Source organism: Peromyscus leucopus, chromosome 13 (genome assembly GCF_004664715.2).
Source record: "Peromyscus leucopus breed LL Stock chromosome 13, UCI_PerLeu_2.1, whole genome shotgun sequence".
Classification (NCBI taxonomy): domain Eukaryota; kingdom Metazoa; phylum Chordata; class Mammalia; order Rodentia; family Cricetidae; genus Peromyscus; species Peromyscus leucopus.
In genome coordinates this window covers 45,339,771-45,364,021 of record NC_051074.1, presented here as the reverse complement: position 1 = coordinate 45,364,021, position 24,251 = coordinate 45,339,771, and the positions used below count along the sequence as shown (strand labels likewise).

The window sequence follows — 24,251 nt, the reverse complement described above, 5'->3', positions numbered from 1 at the left end:
TCTGGTGAAGTAAGAAGAATATAATACACTACTTCACCAGTGCCCCTCTTCCCAAATAATCCAGATGGCATTCTTGTATATCTGTGGGAAAAGTTCATTTTGATGTTTTCTTTACTGTATGTGGTTTCCATCACCTTTTCCCAATCAGAAAATGTCTAGGGTTGGGTTTTCTTGAAATCCAAATATCTTCTGGGGTCAAATCTTACGTCACTTGCAACACAGAAAAGTGTTTGATCTTTCGCATTATTAGAAAGTTACTGCCCTTGGAGTGAGGGGGACAGCTAAGGCTGGTCATCTTATTCAGCTGCATAAGCAACTCCTTTGATGGGCTGGCTGGCTTGCTACAGCATTAGCATTATTTTCACAGGGGAAGGTTGCATTTGTGGTGTTGCAATTTGTATGACATGTCCTTTAGAACATCTCTGGACATCAGCTTGTGGGGAGGGGCTAAGGGGAGGAGGAGCTGTGGATAGGACATTTAATGGCAGAATGAATGGGAAGTCAAAGATCGCTGTGCAGTCAGCCTTCAGCCACGACTGCGTGGTCCCCCCCACAGCTTTCTTTCACATTGGCTAAGAACAAGTGGGATAACAAAAATCTCATGAAAATATTTGTGATTTAATTGTAGCCACAAAATCTCTTCAAAATGACGAGGATTTTGACAGCTTGCAAGGTGGTGAAGACACTGAAGGGTGGCTTTGGTTTTGCCAATGTGACTGCGAAGCGACAATGGGACTTCTCCAGACCTGGCATCAGGCTCCTCTCTGTGAAGGTAACCCCCCTGTTTGCTGTTTCTGATAACACCGCACAGGGCACAGTTTAGCAGTGAAGCCAGCGGGGGGGCTGACAGAGCAAGCACCGCTTCGAATACAGTTCCAAAGTGTTATTTATTAACAACTGCTTTGCCATAGCATCTATTGATTTAGCATGATTTTTATCTTCTCTGAGTAAAAGTACAGTCATCTTTACCAAATAGAGAATGACCCCAGTTCCTATGAGCATATAAAATATAACTGTGCTATAAAAAAACTTAAAAGTTATCATAGTTTGGTTTGTGCCTCGATTTTATTGTGACTTGAATGAATGGGGCAGTTCCTATGTACACAAGTTGAGCCCTCGCACACAACGTTAACGTTAAGCCTTTGTTATAAAATGGACCACTGGAAAAGTTTCTCAAGAGAGAAGCTTTTGAAGATTTTAAATATTTAGAAGGGAACTATCTATGGATTTTTAACTTTGGAAGTCAGTACAGGGAGAAACACAGCATTTCCATGTTCTTTCTTGACTTTCTTATCAGAGGACAAATTTATGATCTTCATTTTTGCAGAATCAGATTTTGAGGCAAACAGCAGCTGACACTCTGTCTGTGCAGGTGTATCTACAGCTAAGGGGTCAAGTCCAGAGTGGAACAGTGCATAGTTTCTCTCCTATCCACCGCCTCTAGTTATGAAATCCCTATAGGAACCTCCACCCTTTCCTATCACACTGTGAAACTATTTCTTACTGGAGAAGTCTGAATTACTTTGTGGGAACTTGGCCAATGAAGAGCTTCTTTATTGAATACAAAGTTTAACAAATCACAGTAGCTTCAACATACTGCTTTTTTAGTATAAGGAGCTGTAAAGAAAAAAGAAGTAGAAGAAAAATCCTCTTTCAATGTTGTGTAAAAACAGGTCAGAGTATCATAGGACATTCTGCTTACACTTCATATGCATAATAGGCTGATTTAAAAATTGTCCTGGTGCTCCTTACATTCTATTGCTTTACGTTGCTTTGGTCAGGATTCCAGGGGCTTTGGATTCTGGTACCTGCTGGGACAAGCAATTTCCATAGGTTCTTATAGTTTCTGGGGATAGGAGTTGGGCAGGAAAAGAAATAAAATGAAAGAGAGGGGGAGATATGGAGAGATAAGAAGAGAGGTGGGAGAGAAGAAAGAGGGAGGGAGGGAGGGAAGGAGGGAGAGAGAGAGAGAGAGGGAGAGGGAGAGAGAGAGAGAGGGAGAGAGAGAGAGAGAGAGAGAGAGAGAGAGAGAGAGAGAGAGAGAGAGAGAGAGAGAGCTGTATTCATATCAATGGTGTGGTTACAGCTTGAGCCTGCTACCCTGAGAAGATCCCAACAAAGCCTAAGAAATTACCATTTGGGATTCATTTGGATTATAGGATGGAAGCCAGAAAGGAGAATGGATGTTCTGAACCTCCAGCCAAGGCAGTGACTAGATACAGGCTGAGAGTAATGATTTGATTTTAGTTAAGTGTTTTCAGTGCCTTGGAGACAGTCACATGCCCCCTTGAAGAGAAGAGATTCTAAAGGCAGCAGTATCACCTACAGTTAAAGTGCTTTGTGGTATTTTAATATCGGGTCTCTTGGGACCCATTTTCTTCTCACAGAAGTGGGTAGGTAAGGATGAGCATGTCGCCGTTAGACACCCAAAAACAGAGCGATGAAGTGACCAGTTAAAATGGTAGGTGCAACGGGGATTAGAAAAGTCAGTCCCCCTCGGACTCAGCGAGCACTCTACACAGCCATAACCACACAACAACATGAGCTAATTATGTGCACAGACCCCTGGGAAAGCAGTTCTAGCTCGTGGTGGTAGATCTGTTTCAAGGGTCTTCCATAGTTCACAGCTAAGGATGACAAATTTGCAGGGGGAACAAGCCATCATTTCAAGGTGGACAAGCCATTACTCACAGGTCGTCATTACTGGCCGGAATTTTGGAGGAATGCCAGGCACGAAAAATGGAGGTTCTTAAGCTTCGCACTAGGGAATTAAAATCCCAACAGGTTCAAGGGGGGAACCTGTGTTATTATTCATTTATTTTGAAATAGTCCTCTAATTTTTTAACCTTCTTTTAAAAAACTTAGTTCTCTAAGAAATACATAACCAAATTTCTTCTTTTGAGATAGGCACAATATTTTAAAGACAGTTAAAAATCATGAGAAGGTATTTACATAATTGTCAGTGAAGGGCATAGGAGCAGTTTGGAAAGGCTGGTGACATGGCAGCTGGTTACAGATAGTAAATGGATTGTGAAAGACGCACGGACCAGACAGCAGTACCCTGTGAGCCAGGTTGCCTTTCCATTGTCAGTGGAGGTCATTTTTCCCCCTGTGGTGATAAAGGGAGGGAGTACAGCAGTCACACACTTGTATTTCTCTGTGACCCTTCCTTACATATTTGCATGTGGTTAATATTTGCAGAGTGAGTTTTGCCACTGGACACAACTGCATTTCACTCATAGGGAAGAAGAAAGAACTTCAAGGTGTTCCTTGTCTTAAAAGAAGTTGGTGTCAAGGGTATAAATGATCAACAACCATAACATATGAAAGTTTTAGAGACCATAATCTTTTTTCTATTAGTATTGAAAATGCCCAGTGCGCATTATTATACTCAGCCAGTTGTAACAGTATTGTAGAAGATACTGAGGCTGGGAAATAAAATAAAATATGGATTCTAGCCTCGGTTATACATTTCCTATTACTTTGACCTTGGTAATTCACTTATTCTCCAGACTTAAATTTTATCATAGGTAGTGTAGAAAGGGAATGCATGAGCACCATACAATACTAAAGCTTATAGGACACTAAAATGAAAGATGGATACTTAAAAATTATGTTCCATTCATTTTAGTAGTAGGACTTAGTACAGGGTTAGATGATGTCCTCATCAACTACAAATTATTTCAATGACATGATACCTGATAAGAACTTGTACGCATTTATGAAGATTATTTTGCTTTTGCTTAAATATTAAACTTATCCCTAAGAAGATGTTCCTTATAACGAATATGGCTCAAGGACCAAAAATGGTCATTTTTTTTATTATAAATAATGCAATATTAAAAGGCAGAATGTATACCAAAATGTCCAATTTTGTCCATCAATTTATCCTGTTATTAATTATTGGACAGATTACCAAATTATATAGAAGAATATATGTAATATAGAATAATATGTAGAATATATAATGTAGAAGAATATAGGAAGAGGAATAGGCAAAATCAGATGGTAATGAATGTATAGTCTCTGATTTCAATAAACTTAAAGGTTTAAGAATTCTGAATTCACATGTCTTAAAGAAACCAAGACTGAATCATTTTCCTTGTACTTATAAATCAATTTGGGAACCAAAGGTATTCAACTGAGGAGGCTAAGTTCCCTGTGAATAGGAAAAATGTACAATAAGTACCACTTATAACATTAATCTACCCACATTTAATCTACCCCAGGACCTGTGTTCTTTTAAGCCAGGCACCTAATATCTGAGTATTCTCTCTATAAATCTGGATGTGACAGAATTCTTTGAAGGGTATCATTTTGTAACACTATATTCTGATTCCAACACAGAAGCCCCTCTTTAGCTCAATCAGGAGGAGCCATTGTCATTTGAGTAGAAATTGGTAACTACAAATAGTCCTACAACTAGAATCATCTAGTTATTGTATAATTATCCTAAGGATCATCCATGAAAAATAAAATTTATTAATATATTGGAGCCTTTTGTACAATATTTGGGGAAAGGATCAAGAGAGGGGTAACTTATCATACATATTCAAGGTTTGCTATTTTATGAGGATCTTATTACATATATGTTAGGGATGGATTTCATCCACAGTAATGCAAATTTTGCAATAGAAATTATGTTCAAGCCCCAAGTAGGTATTGTCTAATTAGTTCAGAGGAGAGGTAACTTTATGTGTTTTTGATGCACACTTCTTCTGTAACTGGGAGGCATCCTCTCTTTTACATTCCTGTGTATGTTATCCACATTTCGTCTCCTTGCAGCATACGTTCTTTTGCTTATCTTTGACCATGTTTTGTCCATTTGAGCATCTTTGCATACAACCATTGGGAAAGTCACAAGACAGGGTAGTGAGTGAGACTCCAGGGGCAGAACTTCCGGGAGCAGGGGCTCTTTATTAGGATCACAGGGTGTTTCTCCTACTGCTGAGCCTTAGGTACCTCCTGGCCCTATCATCATTCTGGTCTGGATCAGGAGCTATGAATTCTGGTTTAAGAAGAGTCTAATGGTCTAGCCTGGTCTTGATCTATATGTTTCCTTAGCTTCTCTTCAAGGCCTCCTTTGCCCATGCTTGAGAAGGTTTCTTAATGGTTTATAGGTGAAGTGAGGTGGCTTAGCTGCTGTGGAAATGGAAATCATCTCTACACCATCACATCTCTATTAGACCATCTCTGTATTTCTGAACTTGAGATTGTGAGCTGCAGTGGTGCTATTGGTATCCCCTTCGCTAGATCTCTCTTTCAAGCCTCAGGAGGATGTCACCAGTATTTCCCAATGTCTATACAATTATGGGGCCTCAGAGAAGGCTACATGGGCCAGGGTCAAACTTGCTATGACTTTGTTGCCTAGAAATCTCTGCCCCACACTTGCTTTTCTTCATGTGCACAAACAAATTCAAAACATGATCATATTTTTGAGGCCACTCTCCCTTCTTTATTCTTTTCAACTTATTAAACACCATCTGGGAAGCTCTTAAATTTCTTTTTTTTTTTTTTTTTTTTTTTTTGGTTTTTTCGAGACAGGGTTTCTCTGTGTAGCTTTGCGCCTTTCCTGGAGCTCACTTGGTAGCCCAGGCTGGCCTCGAACTCACAAAGATCCGCCTGCCTCTGCCTCCCAAGTGCTGGGATTAAAGGCGTGCGCCACCACGCCCGGCCGCTCTTAAATTTCTTAAGCAAGCTACTTGGTGTCATCAATTGTCATTAATTAGTCAACAGGGATGGTACATGGTTACAGAATTTTACTGGCTATATTTCACCTAAGTTATAGAACTAAATATCCGACCATATTAATTTATAAACATAAGGTAAACATTTGCCAAAACTATTTTAGATCCTCCCAAATTCAAAACCATTTGCCCTATAGCATATACTCAGTCAGAGATTGTTAAAAACGTAACTTAGGAAGATTTGTAATGGAATCTTTATAAATACTATACTTTATGAGAAATACAATTAAAACAAAAAATATTTATGAATCTGGCTTTTTTGTTCATCAATGCCTGGAACATAGGGCTGTACAAAATTAACCTTGTGATTTTTATCTTCTACACTAGCTTATGTTTAACCAAAACCAAAGGACTTTGACGCTGGAAGTCTTAATTGATTGCTACAGCTACAATGTTCAGACATCTTGAAATGTTAAGCATTCATAAAGACAAAGAAGTACATCAAATATTTTAAAGATAGCAAATTGTGGTGTAATTATGAATTTAAATATTTATATTTTGAAAGCATAGCTCCAAGAATGAAAAGACATTCTTTCATTGGACAAGATTTCACTTGCCCAAAAGAAAACCTCCTGATCTTAAGTTTTTACTGTATTATTTACATAATAATTGTCTGAAAAAAAAATCTGGCTTTAGGCTTCCTATTTTCCAAAGCTTAGTTCAGATATATGTTTTAGGAAGCTGAGTACTGAAGTGAACTAATAGCTATGAAACATCAGGTAAGCCAGAAATCAAATATATTATATAGCTTGAGGCTGTGGTGAAAATGGAAATAAACACACAGGGCCTCCATTTTCTCTGATATGCAAATGACCTACTTAGATAAATGACTGAACAGCAATATAGTCAGATCCCCAGAGTAAATCATTTTCATTTCTCCTACTGGCTTAAGGCGATTATTAGCTCTATAATGCTTTATATCCAAATCTTTTGTGGACCGTATTACTCAGTTAGCTTAAAGCTTTACAGACAAAACATTTGCAAATACTAATGCGTAGAGGTAGCAGCTTCATCTCTCCTCCCATTTCACAGATGTGCAAGTACCAAAATTAACAAGATGGTTCTTGTTCACAGACTGAGATGTTCTTCAGAAAATGTGATTGGAACTTCAAGCAGACCCCAATCATCAGACAAATGTTTCCTCTTTGTTATTTCTCTTTCTAGACTAAAGTCTAACTGCACAGCTTCCCCCCTTCTCTTTCCTCCCCCTAGACAGATATTTTCAACCTAACATTTATCACATGCTTGTGTTTCTGGGGCTGCAGCCCTTGACGCCATCACCAGAACCTGTTGAATCAGTTTCCTTTCTGGGATTTTATTGTTTATGGGAGAGCCTCCACCTACCTCAATTTTATCCCAATAGCACATAAGTTTGCATTTTCCTTTCTTTTATTTTATTGGACGTGCAGAATAGGTTTAGATCAAAAAGTCAATAAGGGTTCCCACCCTACCTGGGTGTCAGAAATTATACAAATAGGGTGTTTCAGGACAGTGATCTTTAGAGTCGATAGTTCCCTTCCCCTTCAATGAAATCATTGTTGTGTGGCTGCAACAATATGTGCTGCTTTTCAGTTTCTAAATAGTTCCTTTTTAAAAATTCATCCAGTGTGCTCCCAAATGCAAAAGGCCAAGGCCATTTTCAAATACAAGAAAAGATTCATTCTACTTGTTTCCTGTGTCTTGAAATAAAGGATTCAAAACATCAACAAACCCACAAAGTACCTGATTCAAAGTAAAGGACCGATATCACCCTAACCAGTGGAACAGTACTGGGATGCACAACCTTGAAGGAGCATCCCTGGGTGATTATACACAACATTATAATGAATACCAAAAAAAAAAAAAAAACCAAAAAAAAAAAAAACAAAAACAAAAACAAAAAACACCCAGCAGTAATAAACATGAGGCTGATTGGAAATTTTATGGGCTAATTATAAGTTCTGTCTCAATTTAGTCTTCCTAGGACTAACCTCTCTAAATTATATTAGCATAATCTCAGGGACACTTTTGAGGAGTTTTTTGAAGGGAAATTTAACTGTGTGATTTCAATTGTTAGTTGTCACATTGTTCTTATTCTGGAAAATTCTTTGAAGCCTTGACTCTCTTAAAAGCCTTGACTCTGAGAACCTTAAAGTAAAGAATTCCAGCCAATAAGTTACTTCATGCAAAAATGAAAATGAACCTGTAAATGTAGTTTCAAAATGAATTTTAATTTTGAAAACAAATTAAAAGCCCTAAAGAGAAGAGTGGTTTGGGAGTAATGTGATAATATTTGCATAATCATACTTCAGAAAATTTCTTTAATGGAATTAAAATATTTTGTAGCATGGTAGAACAACACTGAAATCTGTGCAGACAAACCAAAAATAATGTGAAAAATGGAGTTACTAGCCATAGACAAATCTCTTGCACAAAATTACATTTTCATAAAAATTTCTTCTAAACGGTGAAAGAATTCCAAGGTTCACATTATTATAAGACACAGTATTAGACTTAGTATAGGATGTTCAACCTAAAGGTAATGTAAGAATGGGCATTATATGGATATTTATATAATACAGTTTCATGGAGATGAGTATTATATCAGGCAGGGGATTAAAATGGAGTAAAGTATTAGATATTACTTAAATTGCAGTGAAAAGGAGTCAAGTATTAGATGTGTAGAAAAACAGCTATAACTTCATGGAGAGTCCTACAAAAATTTGTAGTTAAACTAGCATTTAGCATTACTAGGCCGTGGAGAGTTTTGCATTTCTTCTTCAGCCTTTAAATTCCTATCAACAACAACAGAATGCAGGTTTCCTTCTGTGTGCATCCACACACAGCCTGGATCGTTGATTTGGTTGAAATGCCTCCTGTGAGTTAGGATCTCTGAGAAAGCCACTGGGATAATACTGAGGAGGCCGCTGTTGACTTGCTTCAGCGAATTGAAGTTTCTAGAAACAGCATTTTGTCAGAGACACACTGGGGGACAAGTGTGACAAAACCATTGTCCACCCAACAGGAAGCTGTCATCTGTCAGTTTCCCTCATTGAGTCTGCTCCTTGGTCCCCTGCCTGGCTCACTCTCCAGATATAAAAATCTTCAGGAAGGTCATGGGTTTCTGACTGCAGGAAGCAGTCCCCTGGCCTGGTTTCTCACAGCAGGCTAAGTCCTTACTGGGAGAAGGCCTGAGCCAGGGATGGGAGGGTGGGGGTGGGGACCCTACCTTCCTTAGTATCTGTGAGCCTAGCTGTCTTCAGAGCTTGAAAACTCAGGGTCTGGAGTCGGTATGAACAGTTCTTAAATCGCACTGAATCCTCCGACACTATAAGATGTAATCAACAACTGCCCACTTCACTCCGGCCGTTTACAGATTCAGACAGTCAATTCTTAGTTGGCCCCAGTCTTCTTTTGGCTTACTCACAGGAATTCTGAACTAAGGTTTCTTACAAATAGATTAGACTTTGTAATATAATTACTTTTAATCTCTTCTTAAAAAACAATAAAGCAAAAAGGGTAATAAGTAAGGCTGACTGGGCTAAAAAAAAATCACTGCTCCTCAATTACCAGTGTGATGATTTTCGTTTCCCTAAGGCTCTGTCTACTCAAGAGTAAAATGGAGATTTTCATGTTATCAACCACATTGTTTTTTCGTGAGGATTAGACGAGTAAATCCATGAGTAACTATAGAGGCACTGCTTTGCACATTCTTGCTAACCATCACCAGCTGTCTTAGGAGGGTCAGGGTGGAGCTCTGAGTGACACAAAATGCTCTCTCTCATACACTATTGCTCCAATAGGACATCATGACTCTGCTTCAAATTAGCTACCTTTGCCTGAACAGGAGGCACTTCGCTCTCAAATCTAAATTTTCAATTTGTTTGTGCAACTGCATACAGACATCAGTTAACATAGACAACTACATTCAGCAGATTTACGTTATACTAGCTTCTCATTAAAGCAGCGTAAGGTCTATAGTGATAGGTCAATTACCCTTAAAAGACACACTTAGGAAATGGTAAGCCTTTACTTTTCACAAGCCTTAAGAGGAGCCTCACGACACAGAATCTCACTGGAGAAAATTTCAAGTGTAGGTTTATTTCAGTCGCTATTTTAAAAACTAATTATGCAAATATTTATCAATGACAACATTGTCATTGTATCAAACACTCTGCATTGGCCTTGACAACAATAAAGATAAAGCCCCTGCAACTTCAATTCTAAATGGAATGAGAAAAAGGAACTAATTATTTGCTACTTAGAGACCTGGTGAAATGGAGACTATATATATAGCATGGAGGTCCCTAGGATGACTGTGGCTTATAATAAATTTTGGTTTTACTCAATTATTGAAAAAAATAGCCAAATGGATGGAAACACATGAACTATGAACCAAAGGCTGAGGGGCCACCAGTTGGATCAGGCCCTCTGAATAGGTGTGACAATTGATTGGCTTGATCAGTTTGGGAGGCAACTAGACAGTGGGACCAAGTCCTGTGCTCATTGCATGAGTTGGCTGTTTGAAACCTGGAGCTTATGCAGGGACATTTGGCTCAGCCTGGGAGGAAGGGACTGGACCTGCCTGGACTGAGTCTACCAGGTTGATCGCAGTCCTCAGGGGAGGATTTGCCCTGGAGGAGGAGGTGGGGATGGGGGGTGGGCTGGGGTAAGGGGAGGGGGTGGGAGGGGGGAGAATAGGGGAACCAGTGGCTGATATGTAGAACTGAATTGTATTGTAAAATAAAATAAATAAAATTATAAAAAAAGAGAAAAAAAAAGAAACCTGGTGAAGTAACAATATTTCAATATGAGACCTTTTTAGTGAATTAAAACAAAGATCCTTATGTATTTTATATAAAAAGTAGATAAAAGAATTTGGGTTATGTATACTGAATCCAGTTTTATTACTTTTGGCTAATGATGGAGCATTAGATTTCTAGGTAGAGTGGCTAGTTACCAATATTACCAGTGGAATCAAGTCATGGCAAAATATGAAAATAAGATTGAGAAATCTAGAATTTTCCTACAACTTTACCTATACTACACCTAGATGGTATGTAAAGCTGGTGTTACATGTAGTCAAGAGTTATCATCAGCCTCAATTCAGTCTTTCCTTTCCTTTTGTTGTTTAGTATCAGTCTATGTAGAATGTATGTTCTCATTCAAGTAAAGGTGAAGATTGACAGAAATAACCAGAATTCAATAGGCATCAAAATGACTTCAAAACATCATGTGTTAGCATTCTAATATCATAACATAGTACTCCAAATTCTATATATTTCCAAAGTTTGACTGCAACTTTATGTGAACCACAGTTAGGAAAGTAGCATTACAGTGTGGATTAGGTTGAGGTTTTCTGTTTTAAAAGTCACTAGGAAGTGGAATGCACACTTTAAACAACTATAAGACAAAGACACAGACACAGACACACATATACACACACAAAACACACATATGTATATGCACACACAACACATATGTGTACATGCATACACACACACACTAGCACACACATACACACCATTTACACACAGACACACACAGAGAACATAGTGAGCACAAGACAATTGGTGTTAATGCTGACTTGTGCAATCACTGGAGGCATAACCTGTACACTAGGAAGGACAACCCGGATATAAATGAAAAGCAAGTAGGCATTTACTCATGAAGGACTGAAAGAGGAAGAGCTGAGGTATTACATATAGAAGATGACCCAAGGAAGGGAACTTATATACTAATTAATTTGAAGACTGCTGTCCTCCAATAAATATTTGAGAAAGCCTTAACTGTCCTGGTAGGATAGGTAGAGGCAGGGAGGTATTGAAGGTAGGTTGAGCAATGGAGACACAATAGAATATGGAAAGGCTTTTCTCTTGGACAGTAGCATAACTTTATGCAATATAGAGTTAAGTGTAGAAGCAATGGGCCTTCCTAGGCTCAGTGTGCTGAGTTCTGCTGACTCCCCATGGGAGACCTCGATTTGGGGGATGTAGGTGGCTTGGGAAAGAGGGCTGGGGGGTGGGAGGAGGGAGGATCTGTGGATGATATATGGAGTGAGTAGAAACTTCTTAATAAAGAAAAATGAAAAAAAGTGTAGAAGGAAATGGGTGAATATTAGTTAGCTCTGGTTGTCATTATTATTAGTTTTTAGATATTAGGTGCCTAGTGCAACTTTTAATTGGTGTACTATTTAAGTGACTTTATTATTGAACCTATAGGACCAGATGTGGTTTGAAAGTGGCTCCTCCTGAGATGTTATGAAGAGATGATGAAGGCAGAGATTGCAGCTCTAAGACGTTGAATATCTTTGAGTTTGAAATATTAGCAACAATAACTACATCTGGAGGACATATGTAGCATTAGGCATTTCCCTTTGAAAGAACAATTTAGACAAGTGAATTAAGACTATGAAATGGCCGGGCGGTGGTGTCACATGCCTTTAATCCCAGCACTCTGGAGGCAGAGGCAGGTGGATCTCTGTGAGTTCGAGGCCAACCTGGTCTACAGAGTGAGATCCAGGACAGGCACCAAAACTACATAGAGAAACCCTGTCTCAAACAAACAAACAAACAAACAAACAAACAAACAAACAAACAAAAAACTATGAAATGCTGAAAGCAAGGACTAAGTATCATATGAAAAATAAATTTATAATGTTTTCAGCAATCAAATAGATGATCTGGTCGCTCATGAGTGAATACAACAGATACTGCACTTTGGTCAAATGAAGTTTACTTCCTCAGCTAGAACAAGACAGCAAACAAGGCATTGTACCGGCTTTTGGAAAGCAAGGAAAATCATGGTGAAACTGTTGGCCAAGGACACGAGGTGCTGAGAGGCAGATTGTAATTTTAAAAACAAAGATCAAGGGGGACCTACAAAAAGGTGATGCTAGAGCAAGGTCTTGAAGAACTTTTCGAATTTAAGACTTGAAATGCAAAATTTGCTAAGCATTTATTTATTGAAAGTTCTATTTGATTTCATCTCAAGCATGGGGAGGAAAACATGAATTCTTTTTTTTTTTTTTAAATTCCCCTTAAGAAAAGGATGCTATTTTATGTATCTGTATTTCCAAGCATTTCAGCAACACTTCCATGTTGTGTTTCTCAAGGTTTTCTGTTTTGCAATTCAGGAGAGTACCTAGATCTTTCACTCTAGGGAGAGTCTAGGGACACTCACTATGAATCTCTAGCTAGCTTGTGGTAGAGGCTCAGTGATGTTTTTGACTTGACTGTCTTAACAGTTTTATTGGCATATACATTTTTATTAAGCACAAAGGGACCATATCATTTAAAAGGTCCTCGATTTTTCTTAGCCTTCCATGACATTCTACAAGCACACAAACTTCCCTTAATTAAGATTTTTCTTCCCACATTTTCAAGGGATTAACATGCTCTGGTAGTAGGCATTTAAATTATAATTTAATAAATGGAAATTGAGTTCCTAGGCTATGCACCTCTGTTTGACAGGATGGATGCTCCAAAAGTATCTTATGGCGGTAAAAGGTGAATTCTCATGATGTCTCTGGAAGGAAACAGCATTTGGGGGACTGTTATCTAGGAGAGAGGACTCTAAATAGTAGCTCTTTGCTCAGAGTTCACCATCAATTCATAGATAAGTCAATTGGCACTCATCATTTTAGTCATTGGAGGCTAGTATAGTTAAGAGGAATATAAAGTGTACTACAGGCAATAAACAGAAGCCTTGTAACAATATAATGTGTAGTGGGAAAGAGAATTGGAAGATCTATAAAAACTGCCAAAAAAGAACAAAAAATATAATTAAGGGAGCAAAAGACATATTGAACACATTCTCAGGGACCATTTCAGAGAGCAGTAAATGTCTCTCCAAATGTGTCTTAGAAAAAGGAAGGCAGGGCAGGGAACTAGTTCCATGAAGAGAAGAGAAAAACAATATCAACTAGAACTGTAGGTAAAGATAATAAGAGTAGGATTTGCTTCTGTGAATTTTTATCTTTCTCTAAAATATTTAAGTGTCATCTAATCTGCAGATCAGACCGTCAGAAAGCCTTAGTTGAGAGTAGGTCAGAGGAAGGAAGAAGACATAAACCAAGGTGACATTGCAGGCAGACAAGCTCAAAGTAAGGCCAATAAATTGGGATATAGGCAATAGCTGAATTTGCAGTTCACAGCCAAGCTTTCCCAAGTCAAGTTATTTTAACTTACATATTATTTAAGAACATACTTCCTTTCTTTTGTTTTGTGATGGCATGTCAGTTACACACGAGTTCCTCAACAATAGAAAATAACATTTCTAGTAGAAAAAAAAATTTTGACAGTGAATTTTCATTACTTGGACCAAAGGGTTTCATCTAGTGAAACATGTCAGAGAGTTACCTGGGGAGTTTTGCCAATAAACACACCCCTGCTGAGACCCATCTCTGTGGAGTATCTTATACCAATCTTTGGAAATACACTGAACGCTATCACCCTTACTTCCTAAAATAATTAGCCACTGTCTTGAATTGTAATTGCACAAAAGTAATTAATAAATCAAAACAAATTATGGAATAATGACAATGTGTTATAAGATGTGACAGGGAGAGCTGATTTTCTAAGTACAGAGCAAAATTTGGATGTGTACTAAGCTAATCCCTGACAGAAAAATCTCATCATTACTGGTATCAGACAATGTCAATCATTGTGGTTTCCTTGCAGTGGGCAATTCCCAAACTTTCCTTAATGTAGTGTCTGGAAAGACAAAGTATAACCAACCAAATTTTCCATCCAATTTGTGACCCTTACTGCTCTCTCTCACACACATTTCCACATGCAAACATCTTTCCACTGAGCAGTTTAGAACATTTTCCATCTTTCTCAGGAAAACAAGCTTGAAATCCACATGTATTGTAGCCAGAAATTTCTTCAGTTCTGCCTTGCCCCGCAGTCTGGATGAATCTCTCCCACCTGCAGGTTCCACAGTTGCTTATAAAATAATCACTCAGAGGCTTAATATTATTTACAAACTGTATGGCCTATGACAGGCCTCTGGCTAGCTAGCTCTTATATTTTAAATTAACCCATTTTTTTAAACCAACTTCTTTTTTTTGTTTTATTTATTTATTTTGGTTTTTTCGAGACAGGGTTTCTCTGTGTAGCTTTGCTCCTGACATGGATCTCATGCTGTAGCCCTGGCTGGCCTTGAACTCATAGAGATCCTCCTGCCTCTGCCTCCCGAGTGCTGGGATTAAAGGCAGGCACCACCACCGCCCGGCAAATTAACCCATTTTTATTAATCTATGTTTTGCCATGTGTTCCGTGGCTTTACCAGTCTGCTGGGATGTTGCTCCTTGGGCTGCTGGCTCACATCTGTCCCCTACACTGCTTTCTTCTTGTTGTCTCTGTCTTGGATTTCCTGCATGGCTATAACCTGACTTGCCATAGGCCGGATCAGCTTCTTTATTAACCAATCACAGCAACACATAGTCACAGCATCAGAAAGACATACCACAGCATTATATTTTAACTTAAAGTAAATAAACTACCCATTTAAAAGAATGTGATTTTAATAGGAAACACTTAAATAGTTCTGTATATAACTATAATGTATATACACATTTATACATAATTGAAATTTAGAAGAATAGTGTTGGATGAAAGGCAATCAAAACCCTATTTTACATGCAAGAACAATCATTCTAATGACAAGAGACTTGAGTACTTTGGCTCTAAAAAAAGTCTCATATTTCTCCAGACACTATTATTGAAAAACATCAGGCTTCTGTATTTTAACACTTGTGAAGCTGAGTGTGTGCTACCAAGCTAGAGGAATATAGGAACAAAGGTCTTAACACCATCAATTATTCAAAACCTTATGGTGTGTATTTATGTGTGTGTGTGTGAGAGAGAGAGAGAGACAGAGAGAGAAAGAGAGAGACAGACAGACAGAGAGACAGGGAGAGAAAGAGAGAGAGACAGAGAGACAGAGAGAGACAGAGAGAGAGAGACAGAGAGAGAGAGAGAGAGAGCAGCAAGATATGGAGGGATTAGACACTATGACTCCAGCCCTAAACTGGAAAAGGGACAGAAAGTAGAGAATTGGTGGACTTCTCCCTCCAGTGACCTCACTTAACCTCACAGAAACGATAGCCTTTCTTCACCAAATTCAGTGCTTCATGTATAATTGTATCTATTTCTCTGACATAATTACTTGGGGCAAATTTCAGATACATTACTTTCTGACTTAATGTCTTAGTATGTATCTGTTAAAAGATACAGAACCTTAAAAACATAACCCTAATACTATCATTAATCCTAACAGAGATTCTATCTAATGTAACCAAGTACCAATTTGTCCTTCTGATTTCCTCAGTTGCTATGGAGTTTTTTATGACATGTATTACAGTGGGCTACAGTATCTCTTAGAGCTGTGGTTTAACACATTTTTTTCCCTCTTCCCTGCCCTGTAAGGAAATTGAGATTTAAATTGTTTCAACAACAGGATTATAGTATTTATGAGGAGTGGGTGATGTTTGCTTGCTTCTTAGGTAAGTTTCTCTAATTGTGCCTTCTTTTAGCCAAGAATTTTATAGAAGCTAGTTCAAAGATTAAGACAGCAAAGTAATTGAATTCAGGATGCCCATAGCCAGAAGCAAGAACCAGACATGGATATAATTAACTCTAATAAAAGGCAAAATACAATATGCTTTTAGAATGTTCCTCAGTGCTTGCTGTTGTATCAGTATTAAGAGAATGATACAGCTTTAGCTTCTCCAAGACCATAACACAGTGTGGAGAGGGCAGCCCTGGGGACAACCCCATCAAACACCAGAACTCTGCCGAGCATAATTTAATAGGTAATCTCGAGGATTCCTTCTAGCTCTAAACCTCTGAGTGAACACGAGCTGTGTGGTGTAATTCATGATGCCTTTGTAAGCTCACGGACTTCCCTTGAAGGTATACTTGAGCAAAGCTAGGGAATATTAAGGAGAAAAAGTCACCAACGGTAGCGTTTCAGCTAACTTGAAGTATTTCTGGCTTGTCAACAACTCTACAAGTAGACTTAGAATAGACAATGCATCGCCATGCTTCAGTTCCTCTTCCAAGCAAAACAAAACCAAATACCCACCAGCCACAAAAGTCATCCATTTTGAAGAAAAGTTGCAGGTGACACAGAACAAACAATTCAGTGCCTGGGTAGGAGAGTCTCAGTAAATCTGTTGTGCATTTGTTTATGCCTGGATACTTGATCTTCAGAATTTTTTTTTTCTCTGTGTGTCTGGTGTTTTGTATTTTGCTCCTGAGATTCATGCAACTGTTTCTTTAGGCACAGACAGCACACATTGTCCTGGAAGATGGAACTAAGATGAAAGGTTACTCCTTTGGCCATCCATCCTCTGTTGCTGGTGAAGTGGTTTTTAATACTGGCTTAGGAGGGTGAGTATGCTTCTGTCTGAATGCTTTATTTTTCCTCTATGTAGAAGAATACCTGAGTGATGTAACTCATGGCAACAGGTGGAAATCACCACATCATTGGATTATATATTGTGGTTACATGGGGCTTTGTGTATGGCCTGCTGTAGCCAGCCTGGAAGACAGGTATAGACACATACTTGCTGTTCCTGCAAAAGAAATATAACATGGAAGCTTCAGTGGCCCCTTAAACAAAACAGAAGAAAGCTAATCTTAGCATGTTGTGAATACATCAGTTAAGGGAGACTACCAAATGGGGAGGTATTGATCTGATGTTGGTGAAACCTGAAATATGGAAAAGACAAAGCATCACAATACAGGGCCATTATCTCAGTGAAGTAAAACCCTAATTCTGCACATTTAACAAGAAACACTTGAGTATTTTGTGTAATTTTGCCTTTGGATAGAAAAGATGAATTAAGACAGGCAAGGAGCGACAAGGCACACATATCTAATATTCCTTTAAAGACATTTCTTTTTATTATTTAAGCGTGTGTGTGTGTGTGTGTGTGTGTGTGTGTGTGTGTGTGTGTGTGTATGTGTGTGTGTGTGTGTGTGTGTGTAAAGGTGCCTACGGTAGCCAAAGAATGGAGAACGGATCTCTCTGGAGTTGGAGCTACAGGCAGTTTTGAGTCACTTAACATAGTTTCTGGGAACTGAACTTAGGTTTTCCACCAGAGCAGTAAGTGCTCCTAACCCCTGAGCCATCTCTCTATCCTCCCACCTAGTATTTTTAATAGTTATTCATTTTGACCCAATTTGGTGTTTAAGATTTACTAGCAAATGGGTGACAATGAGAAGGAGAATTGTTATATAATTCATGTGGTTGATCTTACTTAGACAACAAACATTTGTTCTGCTGGGGACCGGGCACCAGGAGGCTGGATTTCTGGTCTCGGGATGCAATAGCCGAGAATGGGATATTGAAACCTTCCTTAATCTTTCGGAGTTTCAGTTTTCCTGTTTAAAAAGTAAGGGGGCTAGATTACATAGAAATTGGCCTCTGGGGACTTAAACCCCATCTATCTCAGGAAAAACATGACTTGATTATTTTGAAAGGTTTCCTTTAGAGAGTCAGTCAGCTCACCTTTTGTGAGCGATTTTGATGAACACTTTGGGGACATTCCCATTAGCCTTGTAAGGAGGAAGGAGCATTGGGTTAGCTGATTCTGACTGTATTGATAGATCAAGCCTGTCATTATGTTATTAATGTGCCGCTTCCCTAAATCCTCACCTCCACATGTAAAATGAAGACTATTAGGTGGTTTTTAAATCAGCCCCGGTGGTGAGAACATTAAATTACAGCATATAAAACCTGTTTGCAAAGTTTTGCTTTGCCAGGCAATTATTTAAGCTTTTCGACAACACTAATTACTAGCTGTGTTAATATACCTGCCAACAAACAACTGTTTAATATAGATCAGAATGATGGAGGGCACTAGAGTTTTCTTCTTGGTGATAGATTAGGGGTAATAAATCTTGTCACATCACAAAAGTCAAACAGGACCTGATGGATTAATTTGCTTCCAACACTGTAGCTCTCTAGCACATGCTACATTTATGAACTCACTGGAGAGTACCATAAGCCTATGTTTAAGCGAAAGGCCAAGTCCCTTAAAGAAAGAAGCCAATGAAGATAAAGTTAATTCAATGCCTTTCTTGGTGTAGGAAAGACATCCATGTATTGGGTTAGTCCACAGACCTTATGTTTTATTGAAATATGTAGATTTCATCCATTGTCTGGCTCACTCAGTAACATGATTATAATTAAGTGTTTTTTTCGTCTTCAAGAAATACATTTATATTGTGTAGAAGCCTTGCTTAAAGAATTATCAGTTGCTGACAGGTGAGAGGCATCTGAGAAATAAGCTGATGGAAGCTTGAGTACTTGCATTTCCCTGGGGAACTGGAAGACAAAGTATTCTGTTGACAAAGTTAGTTCTAGGAGGACATAGTTCGGATGGAGTTGAGGTATTTATGTTGACTGCTATCTGAGCTGTACTGGATTGGTTTCAAGGCTGTCGATTCCGTCCTGCTCAGCACCTAAATTCACACTTTCAGTAGTAATCCACAAGAAAGATTTGGTTTAACTCTGTCTGCAGGAAGACAAAATGTAAGAGGGCAGGAAAGAAGAAATCAGCTATAGTGTCTTCAAGTGCATAGAAAAAGTGTTGCAAATGCCTACTATTTATTGGAAAATATCCCCCTTTCCACATAATGATTTAAACACACACACACACACACACACACACACACACACACACACATCTCCAACTTTAAAATTCTGCATTCCTTCCAAATTCCATTTTCAGTACTGTAAAATAGTTATTTAGAATCTTAATTTTTAAGCCAGTTATGTTGTAGGTAAGGGATATTTTTCCAAGTTCATAATAGCTATCAAATTTGTAAGCTTCATACTAATACTAAATGATCTTAAAATCAATATTCTTTCATGTGCATTAACTCCTTTGTTTAATTCTTTATAGAATTCTAATATGCATATGCACTCATGTGGCTATTTGTAACATGAGTTGCTAAATGGTCTTATTAATAAAAAAACCCAGAGCCAGACATTGGGGTGAAAACTGAGAGATCAGAGGAATAGAACAAGCCACAGGCAACCTCAACTTACCCACTCCTCAGCCTCCAGAGAGGGCCACTTCCTGTATACCCATGCCTGTATACCTTTCTGTGCCATGCCATCTTACTTCCTCTTTCTGCCCAGCTACATCACTTCCTCTTTCCGCCCAGCTCTATCACTTCTTGTCTGTCTGTACAGACCTCCAGACCTTTATGGTTAACTAGTACCGGGATTAAAGGCATGTGCCACCATGTCTGGCTCTGTTCTCAGTGTGGCCTTAAACTCACAGAGATCCAGATGAGTCTCTGCCTCCCAAATGCTAGGATTAAAGGCATGTGCTACCACTGCTTGACCTCTATATTTAATATAGTGGCTGCTTTTATCCTCTGATCCTAGGCAAGCTTTATTTGTTAGAACATAAATAAAATTTTACCAAAGCTATTACTGTCACAATGGGCTATTCTTAAGTATCTTAATGTATATTGAAAAACCATCTTTAGCTTTTTGATGGTTAATATGTTTGTGAAACTTTCAGTCTTTGACAGTAAGTATCACTTTTTTTTCTCAATATCTAGTAGATATGGAAGCTTTTAAAAATATCTGCAAATGTTAAATTGGCAACAAAGTATAGAAAAATTAAAATATTGGCCGGGCAGTGGTGGCATACACTTTTAATCCCAGCACTTGGGAGGCAGAAGCAGGCGGATCTTAGTGAGTTCAAGGGCAGCCTGGTCTACAAAGTGAGTTCCAGGACTGTGGAGGCCCACCAAGGTTTCCTCCTGAGATCTGAGCTTGCTTTATCCAGCAGAGCTGAATTAGAGGCTTGCTTGACCATGTGCATGGTAACCAGGTGATTGGAAGGGTCCGCACTTGGCTGTGCTGGGGGGAGGTCTTTGGCTCCACCCCTTGGCCTTTCTATAGAAAGCCCTTTAGAAGGGACAGAGAGGGCTGGTGGATAAGGATCCAGGCTCTCCTGAGCTATCCTATGTTCTGTTTCTCTCTCCTTTCTCCTTCTGTCTAAATCTCTTACCCCTCTCTCCTCAAGGGTACCCTGAAGTAAAATGTAGGAGCCGGTCTCCCAGTTGGGCACCCACACAGGACAGCCAGGGCTGCTACACAGAGAAACCCTGTCAAAAACAAAACGAAACAAAACAACCAAAAAAAAAAAAAAAAAAAAAAAAAACAAAAAAAAACCAAAAAAAACCCAAAAACCCCCCCCCAAAAAACCTCCAAAATTTAAAATATTATTAGAGAAATTCAACAAATTTCAAATGAAAAAATAAAAACATGAAAATTGTCTTTGCATCAGAGTCAGCTTTTCTGTTCATATTAGTTATATCATGGATAAAATTTGGCATTCTCGGGAAATTTCTTTAGAATTGCTGAAGCCTAGAGACAGATTATAGGAGCTTTACCTCATAGTCTTTTCATTCATTGGTTCAGTGACTCAGGATATGTACATACATAGTAGTTTTGCACTTACATGCATGTTTTACTAATAGACACTCTGCTGTGTCTACCCAGGTACCCGGAAGCACTTACTGATCCTGCCTACAAGGGGCAGATCCTCACCATGGCCAACCCTATTATTGGGAATGGCGGTGCCCCCGACACCACCGCACGAGATGAATTGGGACTTAACAAATACATGGAGTCTGATGGAATCAAGGTAGCACCCACAGTGACGTGTTAAGAGTCTCTGTTTGAAAATGTGCAATTGATTGATTTCTAGGGATCTAAGAAAGGCAAAGCTTTTCTCACAAAACCATGTATTAAACCCACATTTTCAACCTTATTCCTAAGAGCATGGGGATAATCTTCAGCTCGACAAGTTCAAGTTTTATTCATTTATTTGTTAACTATTTATTATGATAGTTTAGATTTTAGTGCCTTGGAGGAAACTTATTTTAATACATAAAATATTGCTACATGTCTAAATAATGAGACAATGAATGAGGAAGAATCATATTTTGAGATAAGTTTGATAATCAACTGTGTATTATTTATTGCCTTTTAATTTAAGTATTAACAAAAGGTAATTTATATGATGATTAGATAATTAGCATATACAGGTTCTCTAGTCAAGGATATTTGGGTATCATTTTAGACAATGGATCATATAAACAGTTTAAAATTTACATTCCTATTCCACTTCCTTTCCACTGTTCTGTTTTGGAGTGACTTGGGTTTCACATTTCTCACAATTTCTTCCTATTTTCTCACTCTTTTTTGCATACATGTTAAGAAGGTTATTTTTATCTATTATATACATTAAATAATGAATTGCAAACTATATTATTGATAAACTAAACAGTTGAAAAGCACAGTGTGTCTGGAAGAGACAGTCCCTTCATTTGGAGATCTGCCTGAAAGGTAAACCCACTGTCCCAAAGGACCATTAAGGAAACAATGATATACTTAAATACAAGTGTTGACAACCATTTCTTATCTTCTTTCTTATATCATGTCTTTAAAATTTTAAGACTCTTATCAATGGCTAAAATACATTTAAAAAAATACAAACTTAACCTTCCAATTGAGTCACAGGAAGTATATGTTTGGTGAACTACCCTTTAAAGCATCTGTCTGTCTTCCCAGGTGGCAGGTCTGCTGGTGCTGAATTACAGTGATGACTATAACCACTGGCTGGCTACCAAGAGTCTGGGGCAATGGCTGCAAGAGGAGAAGGTGAGAAGTGGGATTGGTTGCCTTTCTAGCATGACTAGTTACTGGGTCTATGGGAAACTGGGGAGGTCTTTAGATATTTTAAACTCAGAGGATGAGGACACTTGTGGAGCTCTGGATATCTCTACAGTAGATAAGGGTTTTTAACCACCACCACCACCACCACCACCACCACCACCACCACCACCACCACCACCACCACCACCACCACCACAAACCTGTATACTATGCAATCTTTCCAGAACTCAGTCATTGAATACATAGAACTACATATTTACATATTTTCAGTTTATCCACTAGGTGGTGCCCGCACATGAGTGGTAGTGTTTCTCATTTAGGAAACACAACAAGGAACATCTTAGAAATTCTTTTGAGCAATATTAGTCATCCCCACCATTTCATCTACAGTTTAGTTTTCTGGTCTGGGTTCTAGCACAAAGTCTACTCGGAGCTGTATGTGTAGGGTGTATAATTATTCCATCCAATATTTTTGCCATCTTTAATTCTTATCAGTACAAATAGATTCTCATTAAGTCTTTTGGGTTTTAAACATTATGATAAATTAATTCACTTAAAGTAATATGGAAAAAAGGTTAAACCTTGCAATCTTACCATAGTTTAAATGTTAATACTTCATCAGAGAATTCACCCCGATTGTTTGGAATTCTTAATCTTAACAGACCAGCTACATTTCGTTTCATCTTCACTGTTACTGCAGCTGGCTTTGTTCAAGTGCTGCTAATCTTGTACTTGGTAGACTACTATGCCCAGGAAATTCTGCTTCTCCAATGAGTATCCACCTATTGGGAATCAACATTACCCCTTTGTGACAAAATAAAAATCCAAAACAAAAATCTTGGTAATAGATTCTGAGGTCTCAGTTCCTAAAAATTAAGAGGCAAGAAGGCATTCTGCCATGTCCTGGGTCACCACTGATTTATTCTCAGCCATTAAGTCTTTATTTATCTTTATTTGGAAGATATCTAGTTTCTGTAATGGTTATTTAACACTCAATCTCCTCCTTTGTGTCCCTCTGTCTGTCTGTCTCCCTGTCTTTCTGTCTGTCTCTTGGTCTCCTTTTTTCCCACCTCCCTTCTTTTTTTCCTCCTCTTCTGTCCCCTAGTCTCCATTTCTCTCTCCCTTTCTCTGTCTCTCCTTCACACATACATGCACATGTACTCTTTGTGTTATCTAGCACATCTGATTTCCTTTATGTTAGAATTAATAATTTTAGTTTCAACCTTTTTAGAGTGTGCTTTCAATATATGAAGACCATGTCTATCATTATCCAACCTAGTTAAAAAAAAAGAAAAGAAAAGAAAACCAAAGGATGTATTACCACATTGATGAACAGGATGAACAAATATTAGGAAAACATGACTGTACAGCACAAGCCTTAAGAAAAAAATGTGTTGAGTACCTACTGTGTGCCAGGAATATTTGGGTCAAAACATATTCGTATGTTATTTCTTTTAAAGTTAACTGATTTGGCTCTTTAAAATACAGATTTTTTTAAAAAAATATGTTGTACCTAAAATACAAAATTATACGCATATTTCAAACAGTATATACGCACACACACATCTCATTTCAAAATGAATATTTGTATGGAATGTGACCTATTTAATATCTGGGGTTAAGCAGCAAAGCTGTTGCAGGGCATTGATGTGCAGAAGTGCTTGTTTTTTATTCTGAGGACAGTCTTGGGCAGTAGGAGGTTGGGTTTTAAGTAGAGCAGCAATTTCCCTGGAACTGACAGCACTGTCACCCTAGGTCAGGGAAAGGAAGGACTGGGGGAATTATTTACTGCTCAAGAAGATAGAT

General features: G+C 38.4%; 1 protein-coding gene across 1 annotated transcript in view; it reads left to right on the top strand.

The window, feature by feature from the left end:
• The first annotated feature begins 498 nt into the window (after positions 1–498).
• The window catches only part of Cps1 (carbamoyl-phosphate synthase 1), a 113,075-nt gene continuing 89,322 nt past the window's right edge, over positions 499–24,251 (top strand). The window contains exons 1-4 of the mRNA XM_028870048.2: positions 499–772; positions 17,016–17,125; positions 21,267–21,411; positions 22,341–22,430. Of these exons, the coding sequence (XP_028725881.1) occupies positions 647–772; positions 17,016–17,125; positions 21,267–21,411; positions 22,341–22,430 (471 nt within the window). The 5' untranslated portion in view covers positions 499–646. The remainder of the gene's footprint in view (positions 773–17,015; positions 17,126–21,266; positions 21,412–22,340; positions 22,431–24,251) is intronic.